This window comes from Merops nubicus, unplaced genomic scaffold, assembly GCF_000691845.1.
Source record: "Merops nubicus isolate BGI_N331 unplaced genomic scaffold, ASM69184v1 scaffold10790, whole genome shotgun sequence".
Taxonomy (NCBI): Eukaryota; Metazoa; Chordata; class Aves; order Coraciiformes; family Meropidae; genus Merops; species Merops nubicus.
The window spans coordinates 1-14387 of record NW_008583562.1 but is presented as its reverse complement, the minus strand read 5'-3'; the positions used below and the strand labels follow the sequence as shown (position 1 = coordinate 14387).

At 42.5% G+C, this 14387-nt stretch overlaps 1 protein-coding gene across 1 annotated transcript in view; it reads right to left on the bottom strand.

Annotated features, from left to right (window-relative positions):
• CMTR1 (cap methyltransferase 1) overlaps positions 1-13133 on the bottom strand; it is a 23539-nt gene extending 10406 nt beyond the window's left edge. Inside the window, 11 exon segments of the mRNA XM_008941302.1 lie at positions 442-574; positions 1791-1887; positions 2142-2255; positions 4742-4948; positions 5151-5223; positions 5327-5421; positions 6075-6146; positions 6857-6949; positions 8705-8863; positions 11073-11215; positions 13004-13133. Coding sequence (XP_008939550.1) covers positions 442-574; positions 1791-1887; positions 2142-2255; positions 4742-4948; positions 5151-5223; positions 5327-5421; positions 6075-6146; positions 6857-6949; positions 8705-8863; positions 11073-11215; positions 13004-13133 — 1316 coding nt within the window.
• Between the last annotated feature and the right edge of the window lie 1254 nt (positions 13134-14387).

The following is a 14387-nucleotide window of genomic DNA, read 5'->3' as shown; positions in this document are numbered from 1 at the left end:
TTTCCTCACAAGTACCCCTAGGAAGGGGCGGTCTCACCTATCACAAAGTCATTACATATTTTCTGTCCTCTGGAAAAACCGAGAAACTCAATCCTATTGAAACAACCCAGAGATCTTCCTCAAGTGGTAAAACAACTCTGCTAAACTTGACAAGTACAACGATAACACACGCCAGCTTCATTAGAACCATGGTTGGTTTATGCAAAGCAGAATTTGCTGTATATTCAGTTCTGCTGCTTTCTCCCCAGAACAGTAACTTGGCAAATATCTTCTTTATCTTGTCAGACACCACAATTTGCTAAGCATCTAAAGTGTTTCCTCCTTCAAGACAGCTGCCAGTTGAGGCAGGTCACAGCTTCCACTGAAGTTATCCAAATCTATTCACCACTCTATTTAAAGGATGGGATTTCTTTCATAGTCCCTCATGCTGAAGAATCTCACCTCTCTGAGTTAGCAGGGCGGCTTGTCACAGGTTTAAAGATGCACACTCGCTCAAAGCAACAATACAGCAGATAGATAAGTCCCACACTGAATGGAGTAAACAGGTCAAAGGTTTTGCAGACAAAATGTCCTCCTGGAAAAAAAAAAAAAAAAAGAGGAAGCATATTGATACCAGCAGATTAGAAGGAAACAAGAAGATACCAGGCACCTCTGCAGAACTGGTGAGAGTGTTTTTGTACAATTAGACGGCACCTAAACCACATTCAATTAAATGGGCCAGTGAATCACCTTCCCCATACCTCTGCAGCCAAGAGAAAAGCATTTCCCTGAGCAGGATCAAATCAGAACACGAGCTGCCTCACAAGCAAACCTTCTATCCATGCCACACCCTCCCCTTCCAGGCCCAAACTGCACCCTATAGCACAACATGCTGCTGTGCCTAAGCTTCAACAGGAGAGGAGCTCAGATACATGCAACAAGAAACCTCGGGCAGAGGAGAAAAGAGATGTTAACTAAACAGAGTAACTGCCCATCTAGAAAGAAAAGAGCCTATGTTGCCCCTTGCCTTCAAATAATATTTCCAATTTCCCCAAGCAAAAAGCAATCAGTCTTACAGAGCTATTATCTATTCAGATAGGAAAGACTGAAAGAAGGTTGCTCCTTTTACCATATCACATTTGTGACTAAGTAGATTATTGCCTCAGGTACTTCTAAACATAGGGCACAATATAAATGAAAACGTAATAAGCATTTTTATCTTCTGCATCATTGCTAAATGCTGTAACTAAACTCAGCAGAAGAGAGGAGCCATCAAAACCAGACAGAGCTGTAACATCCATCATTTGGCAACAATGAGGTACAGCTAAGACAACGTGAGACATCATCTTGTTCCAATCAGAGATGGCAGATTTAAAGGAGAAAAGCCAGAAATTAGAGGGAAAGATGAAATGGATAAACATCACTCACTGTTCCAACAAATCTGCTAGAATATTGAGGAAGCAGTTGTTCCAGCTAGTGCCACAAAACTCAGGTATACTGTCCAGTTATCACACCAGTTACCTTAGTCCAAGACAGCTACATAACACATTGCAAGAGCTTTAAACTAGTGAGTTTTACCTCACGCTTTTAATTAAAAGCGAAACAGGCACAGATAATCTTATTTTTCTGCCCCAGTTCTCACAGCTTTGTGACAACCATCCCAGGGTACATGTGTACATACTCAAGTCTGCACAGCTTAGCCTCTCTGAAGAGCAGACTGTGTGGCATGTTAACAAAAACAGGACAGCATCCTTCCAGAAGGCCACCCACACCTTAGAGAAGAAGGAAAAAGGTTAAGGTACACAACATACCTGTCCGGACAATGGACAGTGCTGTAAGAAACTGGCAAAGCATGAGCTGTTTGCTTAGGATTTCTTGCAGATTCTCCTGACCCTCCACTGAGAAACCCTGCAGAACATATAGCATGTGATTAGTACCTCCATAAATCTGTTGGTCAAACAAAGGACTCTATATAGCTAAATCATGGAATCATGATAACTCCTGTTTTCTTAAGGTAAAAAACACCACCAACCAGTAATTTTAATGGCAAGCCTTGAAGAACTGCATATGACAACTATGGGCACATGTCAAATATCCTGCTCTATGCAGACTGAGGTAGCAGTTTTGATCATTAGTGCAGGAAGAAAAAGAAATGGACCAACCCCATCAGCCATTAAGAAGTGCACTCCCTTGTGATCAGTATTGTCCAACACAAAATTGCGGAAAGCAGTGATGTTCTCTGGGCGGGTGATGTCTCCATCTCCATCAATCCCTCCCTCTCGAAAGGGGAAAAGAGGAGACAATTACTAACGTGCTTGCAGTACAGACAGACAAAAGATCAGTATGTGCAAGTCATCTATTGCAGTCAACTGGCATTTAGTCACAAATTACACAGACCTCGACAGGCAAATAAGCATTAACACATTCCCTTGTTGACCACCAAAGCTGCTTGTTAATTTGGGAAAGATTGTGTGGTCAGGGCTAAACAAAGCCATATGCTCAAATGATGAGTTTGTACATTAGCCTCAGCAAAAGACAAATCATTCACTGCTCTCCCCTGAGATGACAGCTGACTTCATGACAACATAATATCCTCATCTAAGCAGTGATGACACAGAGCTGAAGCTACTAAAAACAGAAGGTTCAATCTCACTGCACAGCTTACCTGTTATTTACACATTTTCACAGGCAAGGCAAAATTATTTACATTGTGCATGTAAACTGGGCAACCTTCTAAGGATTCAAATCATTCCAAACAAACACAATATTCTATTTCCAAACACAATGTGATCTGGAATTTAAAAAAGCAACCCAAAAAAAACCCACTACAAACAAGTTTTTAAGAGGAGTAGGGAAAGGGAAATTGTGTTTGTGCATGAATGTTCATAAGGGTTTCCTGTGTGGTTCTTTTTTTAAAAGGTGTATTGTGTCCCAGGTTGGTGTTTTGGAAAGCTAATCTAAGGTGTGCCCTAGAGCTCACCAATTCTGACTTTGAAGAAGCCTGAACTTCTGTTTGGTATTAGTCCCTATAGATCTTCTACACCTACAGCTTCTATTAACTGAACTGGAGAATCAGAAAGCAGCAGAGAGCAGGATGCAAGATAGTGCTTTGATAACTAAAAACCTCATCAATCATCCTGTCAGTAAGTGAAGTGATGCTAGAATTTGTTACCCTTCTTCACAACGCAAATATCACAGCAATCTACTTTCTTCCCATCACTGGAAGAGAGTTTGTACACATCTCACTAGACTTTATAGCATGACAGAGAGGGATCAAGAAAATGCATCAAAGTCATTGGGCTATTCATTTCTCCAGGTATCTCCTCCTCCCCATAACACCACTAGTTTGCAGTGAATTATGAAGATTCAAACGCTGCAATCATTAGAACAATGTGTTTACCTGACTTGCTGCCCTTGCCATGAACCTTCTCTTTAACAGATCTAATCCTGAAGCACTAACCATTTTGTAAGAGTTCATGGCCAGGTGTCAAAAGTGGCAGTCAACAAGAGTCAGAGTGGTGGAGGAAAAATAAAGACCACAACAAGGGAAAAGCAAACCCTCTTTACAAGACAGTCACACTGTCACACTCAAGTCTGGGTGCAAAATATATATACATACAGTCTGAAATAAGAAGCAGGAATACTAGGAAACCTGTGTTTCTCTTCCTGTTCCTAAAGGCTTTGCAGATTGAGGGTTCAAACATATCAGCAAGCTTAACACATTACCACACATGAGGTGAGATGCAGTAACTGTCTGTGTGCACCTGCTCAGTCTGTCTCAAAGCAAGGTAAAACATATTAGCTTAAACCTCTTTGGATTCAGGAGCTCATTTAGTCACTGTGGTTCAGATACAGCCTGATTGGTTTCATTTAACTGTACTAAGAGCCCACAATCAATCACCAAAGCAAAGCTAGGCAGGTCTGATACAGAGCATACTGCCAGTCAGGCAAGGTTTCTGTCTAGCTCTGCTAATAGATCTTTGGGTAAGGCAGGGGGCTGGAGCAACCCTCCTGCAAGGACAGGCTGTGAGAAATTAGGTTGTTTAGCCCAGAGAAGAGCAGCCTCCACAGAAACTTTATAGCAGCCTTCCAGTACTTAAAGGGGACTACAGGAAAGATGAAGAGGGACTCTTTATCAGGGAGTGTAGTGACAGGACAAGGGATAATGGTTTTAAACTGACAGAGGATAGACTTAGATTAGATACGTGGAAGAGGTTCTTTGCTATGAGGGTGGTGAGACACTGGAACAGGTTGCCCAGAGAGACTGTGGATGCCCCTCCCTGGAAGTGTTCAAGGCCAGTTTGGATGGGGCTTTGAGCAACCTCATGTAGTGGGAGGTGTCCCTGCCCACAGCAGGGGCACTCAAACTAGATGATTTTTAAGGTCCTTTCCAACCCAAACCATTCCACAATTCTGTGACAAGTCATCTCACTCATTGAGTGTCAGGCTGGCATCTACGAAGCAAGAAAAACAGTCAAGCCATCTTAAAGCACTCTACAGGGTTCAGATGAGCAAAGCCCTCAAGTATCAACTATTAGAACAGGACACATTCTCGGGACAGACTGGAAACAAATGCATCAACATGACTTGATAGGCAAGCTCTCCAGTCTGAACCCATTTCTCAGATGCCAGCTCCCTTTTACCTTGCAAAATGGTTCCCTACAAACAGGCTTCTCTTAGATGTCCATGCTGATATCGATACCAGCCTCACTCCCAATACAGAGGCTGCAGCACAAGCACGAACATCAGGTAACACTCGTACCTACGTACCATAGTAAGGTTCAAAGAGCTCACTGGAAGCAGAATAGAAGTCCTCTAGTTTAAAATCATTTGGTCCTTTCAGGGTCATGCCAAATCCTTTCGCGTGCCACTTCCGCCTCCACAAGACGTACTCGGAGAAGCCTCCGGGCCCAGCACACACATCAGCAAAGTAGAGCAGCTCTGCATCTCGCTCCTTTATCAAAGGCCTCTGCAAAAGCAAACCAGGGCAATTCTACTGAGCCAGTAACAGCTCCCATCAGCAGAACCAGAGACACCATCAACTGCACTACTCAGAGAAGTCTTTCAGGCACCTGCTTTCCCAGCTAGTATCTTGTGGATTCTCCTTTCTCCCCACCTTCTCCATTCTCTGAGAAAACACTGCTGTCTCAAAGTTAAATAGAGGTCCTCACCCCCTGAAAGTCCTTAGGGTTTGTAAACATATAGTCAAAGACATGGTCCATATTTGCCATCTTCATTGCAGCCCTGTGAACACAGAAATAAGGATCTATTAAGTTCCACCGTGGCTCTCCAGGCTGAAAGTGGACACGAATGGGAAAGGGGCTACACTACCAGAAGTTCTGCAAACCTGTTCAGGAAGAACGCTCCACGGATCATCTCATAGGGGTTAGACCTTGTTCTGGCTCGACGCATTTCTTCTCCATCCAGCTCATCAAATACACTCTGCACAAATAGACACAAAACAGAGCTGGACCTGGCACAGGCTTGAGGGATAGGCAGGCACGAGCACTTCCCATCCTCATGCTTCTCTCTCCTTGTGACAGCAATCTCTGTGCAGGGACTGATTCACCAATACAGGATGGTTTTCTCTCACCTAATGATATTCACTCTTCCTCTAAGCCACCCCAGCTCTTAAGCAAATTCAGTGACACTGAAGAATTCTGTACTGATAGTTTCAGAGCCTGATAATGTGGTTAGACACCTCAAAAGCAGTGCCAGCCTAAGGTATTTCTCTCACACAGACACACTCACACTCTACTGCTGTTTCCAAGGGCATGATAAAATCTAGGAGGGAAGATGGAACACACAAGAAAAAGATAGGGAACTTATTTCCTCAGCCTTTTCAAGTCTTCAGCCTTTCAGCTGGACTAAGAAAGGAAGACTGTTTCCATCCATCATTTTGAAAGCTGAGGTGCAGAACAGGCTGTTGAACAGATGGCAAGAACCAGGATGCTAGGTCATACCAGTGGTATGGAGGTGAAAGAGGATGTTCTGAGCTCTTGCCAATCACCTAAATAAATTACTCAATCCTCTTCAATTATTTATTTGACTTTCTTCCCCAAAACTTCAGTTCCTCTCTAAAGAAGGGGACTCACCTTGCACTGCAGGACACTACGTAAAAGCTCTTCATTACAGAACTCAGTTTCATCTTCAATCACCATCTTCCTCTGCAACAGGACAAGAGCATAGGTAACCATTAGCAAACAAGTCATTTCAGAAGCAAAATGTACCCGTAATGAATGAAGGCTGCCAAGCACATAATAAAAGCATGGCCAGCAGGCTGAGGAGTTATTCTCCCTTTAGGCAGCTTGTGACCACACACAGAACACTGCATCCAGTTCAGCACTCCCCAGTACAACACAGACATACTGGAGCAAGCCCAGCAAATGGGCCACCAAGATGTCAAGGGTGTAGAAGCATCTGATGTATGAGGAGAGACTGAGAGAATAGTTTGTTCAGAACAGAGAAAGAGAGATCCTATTGCTGTTGACAACTACTTAATGTCAGGAAATAGAGAAAACTGAACTAGACTTAAGCACAGCAATAGAACAAGAAACAGTGGACAAAAGCTGAAACAAAAAAAAATGCCAACTAGCCACAGGAAAATTTCCTTTTGTCAGCTGGTTTATCAAACACCAAAATAGATGCCCAAACAGGCTGTGAAATTTCCATCCTTGGAAATAGTCAAAATTCAAACAAACAAGATCTTGAGCAACCCAATCTAGCTGGACCCACTTTAAAAAGGAAGCTGCACCAGTAATCTCTAGAGGTTCCCTCCAGCTTAGGTTATTCTACAACTCTTCACAAGGGAATTGTTTCAGGCTGAGTCGTCCTGGGTCATCTTAGGCTGGTAAGTACTGAGATCTGAAAAAATTACCTTTCCCACAGTCATCCACTCCTTCAGTTCCTGGGCATCAGGGATTTCTGTGGTACACTCAAGGCACCAGTCCACCTCCTCGTAGGCACTGGGCTGCAAACACAAGGCATGGGAAGAACCAAAGATGTTTTTGCTAGCAATATTTAACAATTAAAATTGCTCTCCAAAAGTCTGCCTCCTAATCCTATCATAAGGGGTTATGCTTTGTGGAGGTCAGTCTCTTCTCCCAGGTAACAAGAGGAAATGGCCTCAAGTTGTGCCAGGGGAGGTTTAAACTGGGTATTAAGAAAAACTTCTTCATAGAAAGGGTTGTTAAGCAGTGGAACATTCTGACCAGGGAAGTGTGGAGTCACCATCCCTGAACAGATTTAAAAGACATGTAGGTGTGGTGCTCAGGGAGTGATTTAGTGGTGGGCTTGTCATCATTAGGTTAATGGTTGGACTTGATGACCTTAAAGGTCTTTTCCAACTGAAACGATTCTATGCCATTACTTTAGGGCCACCCACAGAGTCTTTTTCTCCTCATCTAAAGCATATCTTATTTGCTTGGATTTAAAATTTAAAAAAAAAAAAAAAACAACCCACATTAAAAAAAAACAATCCTCCAATGTGAAAAACCCCACAGCACTTTCCTCTCATGAGAGTCTGATAAATCAACACAAAGCAAAAGCCTAGGACTCTTAAGGTACATTTTAGAGACACTGCAAAAGAGACAGATGCCAAAAAAACCCACACTTCCTGATAGAATGTGTAAAGCACTTTCTCCCAGCTCTTTCTGAAAGGCTTCCTCATTCCACAATAATTAAGGCTTTGAACAATTTTTATAATCTTGGAAAGGAATTAGTTTAGCAGTTTAGATCAAAGTGATGCCACACCTCCACAAGGACAGGCTGCTAGTAATTGTTATAGTATTTTAGTATTTATTATATCACCCACAAGGGTTAATCATATATAACACTTAACTGCTGTGAGCTGTAGGAACACAACAGAGAATGAGATCAGAACCAATAAGCCTACAGAAGAGGTCTCAAATTCCTGGCTCTAAAAGAATAACCTCTGATATTATATGCAGCTGCTGAAAATAATTCAAAGACTGTAGAGCCAAGTACCATGCACCATACATGACTTGACAAGCATTGCTGCCCTTGACTAACAGCAGCTGGGACCTTCTGGTTCACTCTCCAGCCACCAGATCCCCAGGATTCAGTGTTGTGGTTTGTTTTTTTTCATTTTAAATACAAATATACAGCAGCTACTTTCCACCAAATAATATCAGAACTTGGCTTTACTTTCCAGACAACATCTATTTCTATTTCCCAATGTTTTTCCCTATCTAAGAGCTTGACAAGACAGAAGAATAGAAGAGCTGAGCATTTTATTTGGGGCTATTAAATACACACAGAAAAGGTTCTGGTGGTTTGGGGTTTTTGTTTGTTTGGGATTTTTTGTTTGGTTGGTTTTGGTTGTTTTGTGTTTTTTGTTTTTATGGGTTTTTTTTAAATCATCCATACAGTCCTGGAAAATTATATACAAAATAAAAATTGTAAACCCAAAAGAATTTGGCAACAATTTTCAATCATATTCACTACTGTAATATTCATTACTACTCAAAAACAAATCCTAGAGACCACAGCAACGATCCATCTGAAACCAATTTTGTGCCAGAACATGAATACATGTGACAGAAAGCAAGTTTTGCTCTGCTGTTCTGGGACAAAATAAGGCCTGGGTCTACCCACCAGAGCCACTTAATGGTAGCCAGTTGTATCAGACCACACTAGACATTATTCCAGAGGGTAAATCCTGAACACAGTAACAGAAAAGGGATTCAAAACAGGAAATACTTACCTCTGGCTCATCCTGCCAATCAACATTGAGCTCCCCATCAAATCCTTTGAGAGTCAGCCCAAAGCCTCTTCTTCCCTTCTGGTTGGAGGCCTCAACAATGTCCTTCCTGCCTTGGCCATATTTTCCCAGACCTTCTCCTTCCCGGAAGCCCATCTTGGCCTATAAAGGAAGCAAAGGGAGGACACTGAGGCAAGGGGACTTGAGTTTATGTACTACTACCAGGGCCAAAGACCACCAGGGAAAATGGCACATCACCCTGAAGTGACTTGAAGGCATTGAGCACTTTTAAGCTCAGCTGTGGCTTTCAGGACTTAACGCTGAGTTCACTTCCCCGAAGCAGGACACAACAGAACTACATCTGAAGAACAATGCCTGAGATGACAGCAAATTACAAAAGGTTCAGTAATGCAGGAACAGGCTGCTCAGAGGAATAAGCAGTGAGGAGCCTGGAGCCATTCATCACAGCGTTCAGTAAGTATGGAAGCTTCATAAAACAAAAGGTGCTGGCACAGGAAAAAAAAAAAAAAAAATCACGCTGTGATGATGTTCTTTGTTGTGATCATGCACTCACACACATTTCAAGCATCAGCTAAAGCTTCATCTAAAACTCAGAGGAGGAATGCAAGACATGCTGCTCCTGAAACACATTCCTATTTCTCAGGTTAAAAGAAATATGTTCATTAGCTGCTAGTTTTTCAGGCTTTTCTCTTCATAAATTTTAGCAACAAGAGCAACAACAAAAAGTACGAACACAGTCAATTTTATTCCCCCTAGGTATGCATCTACAAGATAGTAAATAAAGAAAAGACTTGAGGATTAAGTTTTGCTTTGAATGAATGTTATCCATATACTCCTTCCTGTGAGAAGCCACAAAAACATTGTTTATTACCAATCTGTATGAAAAGCTACACAGCAACATCTGACAGGTTCTCTACAAAGGCACACAGTGTTTCCCCACTGCTGTTGCTACCTGGCTCTGAATCAGACCTTGAAATAGGTGCACTGAATGTGACAGCCACTGAGCCTGTCAGACAGCAGTGTTCTGAGGACAGAACATCTAGTAACCAAGGACTATTTTCTATTTCCCTTTTACTCACCTAATGCTACCAAATCGTTCAGCTGGATTTGATATCACCTCAATCTTTATATTCAAATTTGTGAGGCCTTACAAACAAAAGCCTCCCGAATTCAGTAGTAAAAGCTCCTCTACTGTGGTGACAGAGCACACATCCTAACTGGCTCAGGAGAGAACTCTCCAAGTGAAAGACAGTCTTGTGCTAGAATCAGCAAACTGCAGCTGAGTGCCAAAAATGCACGTGGACAGTTTCTGAATGATGAGCAAGAGGGTTTATCTACAGAGAGGCACAATCAGCAGCTCTCAGCCTCCAGACCTCACCGAGTTTTGAATTCAGCCAGATCTGAAAGTTCTTTTATTTTGTGTAGAGTACGGCCAGCGGTGTCCATCTCCTCAAGAAGCAGGGTCCCCCTGTTCCCACTCCCAGCAGCAGGTAGCCTTTCCCAGCTTCTAGAAACAGACTGAACTTCTAACTTGGCAAAGGCAGGCACAAGCTGTCCTACCACCATGGAAGATTGCTGACCCCTGCTCCTGCAACTGCAGCACCAGCACAGAACAAAAGGAGACTTGAATTACGTCCCCCACTGAGTCCCAAACTTCCTGTCATGTTTCAAGTAATACACAAGTATATATCTGCTGACCTTGGAAATAACATTTTTGTTTCTCCATTGTCAAGAATAGAAATTCTTTCAGGATTATGAGACACTCGTCACACCACAGTGACAAAGTTTGCATCAGGAAATAAATGCAACAGCATGCACAGAAGAGATTCCTCTTCTCTACAGCCTACTAGTGCCTTTAAACTCAGGAACGAGTTGTCAAATTTGGGATTACCATGGAATTTCTGGCCCTACATAAAGCAGAGTGCCACTACTTAAAAGAAAATGTAATTTCTTAATAACTCTGGTAATAAGTCTACAAGTGCATGCCAGCCAGCCTCCAAGACCAAACAAATTAATGTCAATCACAGAATCTGTTAAGGCCTTTCTTAAAAGGCATTTGTTAACTCAAATATTGCAAAGTAACACACAGTGGGACCCTTTTTTTCAAGCTCAGCAAGCTGCCTGACCCAGAGATCCTTCCCTTCACATTCACCTCCCTGCTCCTACACCCTGAACATGAATCAGGTTTCTTTTTTAACAGATCCCCTTCAAACAAATCTCCTTCAATTGCTAGCTAAAAGAAGCAGAGAACCCTGCTACAAGAAGGGTCAGAATCTCTTAAAACAGACTGGTCTTTTCACTTTGCTCCCACCAGGTCTTAGCAGTTTGGTACAAAACTATTTTGACCTACCATGAGCTTTTGGGAGACACTGTTATACATCGAGTACCGAGACGAAGTACCCTCCACAAGAGAGTCTTGTTTGAACTCATTGCTGAAGACTGGTCTCTTCTCATCGCTCTCACTGTCGGACCCACTGCTGCTACTGGAGGACTCTGAAAACAAGAACAACAAACAAAAGTGAGAAAAATGACTGTGAAAAAAAAATAAAATGGAAGACAAACACCTCAGTAATCACATTAAGAACTATACACTGTGAGTCATCAAGAGGACACTTCATTATCCCCACTGCACCATGGGAAGCATGCCGGTGTAATATAAAATACCCTGTGGAACCAACACCTGATTACCTACCCCTCTCTCTCAGGGACACACACACAACCTCTCTGAGCCAACTGATTCCAGGCCAACCCAATCAGAGCAGCAGAGCAGGCCACAGCAGGACCATGACTGTACACTGTGCTGTGCCTGACATCTGTAATGATCCCGAGGAGCTGAGGAACTCCACAGAGATTGTCTCCCACTAATAATGACAATCACTGACACCTTGATAAAACATACTGGGTATTCCTCAGTCCCCAGCTAACTACAGGTGCAAACACAACCCTAACTTAACCAAAAATCCACATTATGTACAGAGGCATCTACCAAATGGCCAACACTGCAGAAAAAAGGAGTTGAATCCCTCAGTCCCCATATTAAACTTCGGTGTGACTCCACTACCCACCTCAGTAGCAAGAATCCACAAGTTCACCACAGCAAGTGAGACAGTTTTTCACCTCCTAGAGTTAACTGATGCACACAAACCCCAGTGAAAGATAGTGTCAGAAGACACCAATCTAGTTTAAAAATATCCTGACAATGAAGTTTGGAGAAAGAAGTTAATCAACTCAGCAGGCCAATCAAGGTAATAACACCACACACAACAGGCACTCACTCGAACTAGAATTATTTAGCTCCATAGAAGCATTAAGACATTTTAACTACCTAAAAGGAAGGTGTAAAGTTCTCTTTTTTCCTGATTTAAGAAAAAACACAGATTATTTCTCTCCCAACTTGTGTATCTCTGTATTTTCCTGTTACAGAAAACGGAGCATCAGTGAAGTAACAGGGAACAACTGGGGAATTATTAAAAAAAGGCCATTATAAGATAGTGAAGTAAAAATAAGACACCACAGTGCAATGTACAGCTGTAGTTAAAATCCCTCCAGTGTGTGCTCAGTTCTTGCCCCTGAACTATCAGCTTTTAAGATTCAAGACTTGTGTCCCAACATAACTACTGTAGTACAGTTTTACAGTATCAGCATTTGAGGCTTCCAGCTCAAGGTAAGGAAAGCTGGGATTTAACTTGTGTTTACAATGTTATATATCCATCTTGATTTTCAAAGGTCTGTCACACAAGCTACATCTCTCTTTCCTTCACAAATTTCTTAGATATGAACAGGATCACAACAGATTTTGCTTTAGGGTCAGTTACTACTTTCTGTTTCCCCAACACACTTAACTCTGCTGCCTGCTTTTGAGCTGTCTCCTATTTTCCAGAGGCTCACGATGTGCCTCAAAAACAACACCCACTACCTAAGTCTCAAGGAAATCCCTTCACAACTCTTGCTTTTAGCATCTGCTAGGTCATGCTCTGGTGAGACTTGGATCTGAAATCACTTCCCTCCCTCAGCCTTCTTGCACTCATCATCGACCCCAAATTCTGTTTCCTATGTCTGAATACATTCAATTCCCAGACCAAACTGTTTACACGAGATTTTTAAAAAGCTTAAAAAAAACCTCACCCAATCCAAGTTTGTGAACAGAAATAATTTAGTTTCTTTCCTAGAGAGAGAGTATGCCATGTAAGTTCAGGCTATCAATTGGCATTTAGGAGACATGGGTTCAGTTCCTAGTGTTCAGAGTCCCCACAGCAGCAAACGCCTTACCTCCAATCTTACCTTGAGTAGCATGGTTACTAAACTGAGTTTCATCTTCTGAAGTAGAACTGAGGGTTAATCCCAAGTCTTCTATCCGCTTTTTCTGCTTCTTTTGGGGGCTGCCAAATTCAGGTTCTGTCCTCCTCTTCATTTTTGCTGAAAGAAGATGATCACACTTAGTAAGCATTAAGCAACTTAACTTTCTCCTGCATGCTGAAGGGTAAGTTGCATGTGGGCACAGCTCATTTTATGGAGTACTTAGTATCATACTTCTCAAGTTTTCTTTAGTTAAAAGTATTTGCTTCTTCTGAACCTACCATTTTTAATAGCTAGCCTAACTAAACAAACACCAAATGTATCCAGATGCTTCCCTATTGCTGATGACTGGAATTTCAAGTCATTTGTACAATCTGCTTATTGCTAAATGCTTGTTGAAGAAGACAACCCAGTCATCAGCACTTAAAAAATATATGACAATTAGCTACTACTACTACTGAATCACAGATTCATTTTAATCACACATACCAAAAAAAAAAAAAGTCAAAATCAACATAATGGAGAACGTGCAAGATGGAACCAATTTCTCACAAGAGACCCAGAACACCTCTGACCTCAGCTCTGCAAATGTTAATTAACAAAAAAGCTTTCCTGCATGCATGCCTTCTACATAGCAGAACTTTATTAAATATGTGTGCCCATGTTGTGGGGTGTTTGTGTTTTTCACCAGGAATCACTGGCAAGATACCAAGCTTCTGGATGTGACTGATAAACTTTGCATAAATCTATAGAGAAAGTACTGACACTTAAGAGAGAGTTAACAGAAACTAGCCAAGAAGGCCTGCAGAGAACAAGCAGCAAGGAAGAGGGAAACAGGTGAAAACTGGAAGGCTCAGATGCTTAGAGCACTACTGAATCTCCCTGCTATTAGTAAAAAGCAACAAAAACCTACTGGTTCCCACTATTCTACATAGGAATACTGGGCTAGAAAAGACATCCCAGGTCACTGATTTGAACCCTCTGTTACCCAAATCATTTCCACAAACGTACGTAGGGCAGCTTAAGAGCAGTTCTTCCACTCCTCTCCACAACCCTGCCTGCAAATCATCCCACACCTTGACTGAGCTATGGCTGAGGCATCCTCTCCCCTCCAACAGAGGCTCCTGTGCAGCCGACTCGCGTCCCTCTGCTCTTGTGTCAGTTCAGGGCTCGCTTTTTTCCCTGCTTGCTTATTTCTAACAGACCGCGAGCAATTTCCCATTTCCCCCGGGATACTCCCTTAGTAGGTTACCGCACTCCTCGCTCACCACCGCTCGCACCCCCTCAGGACCCCCACCCTGCCCGACCCCCCGGGGGTGCCGTGGCGCACGCGTTCCCGGGCCGGGCTCCCCAGACGCGCAAAACTAAC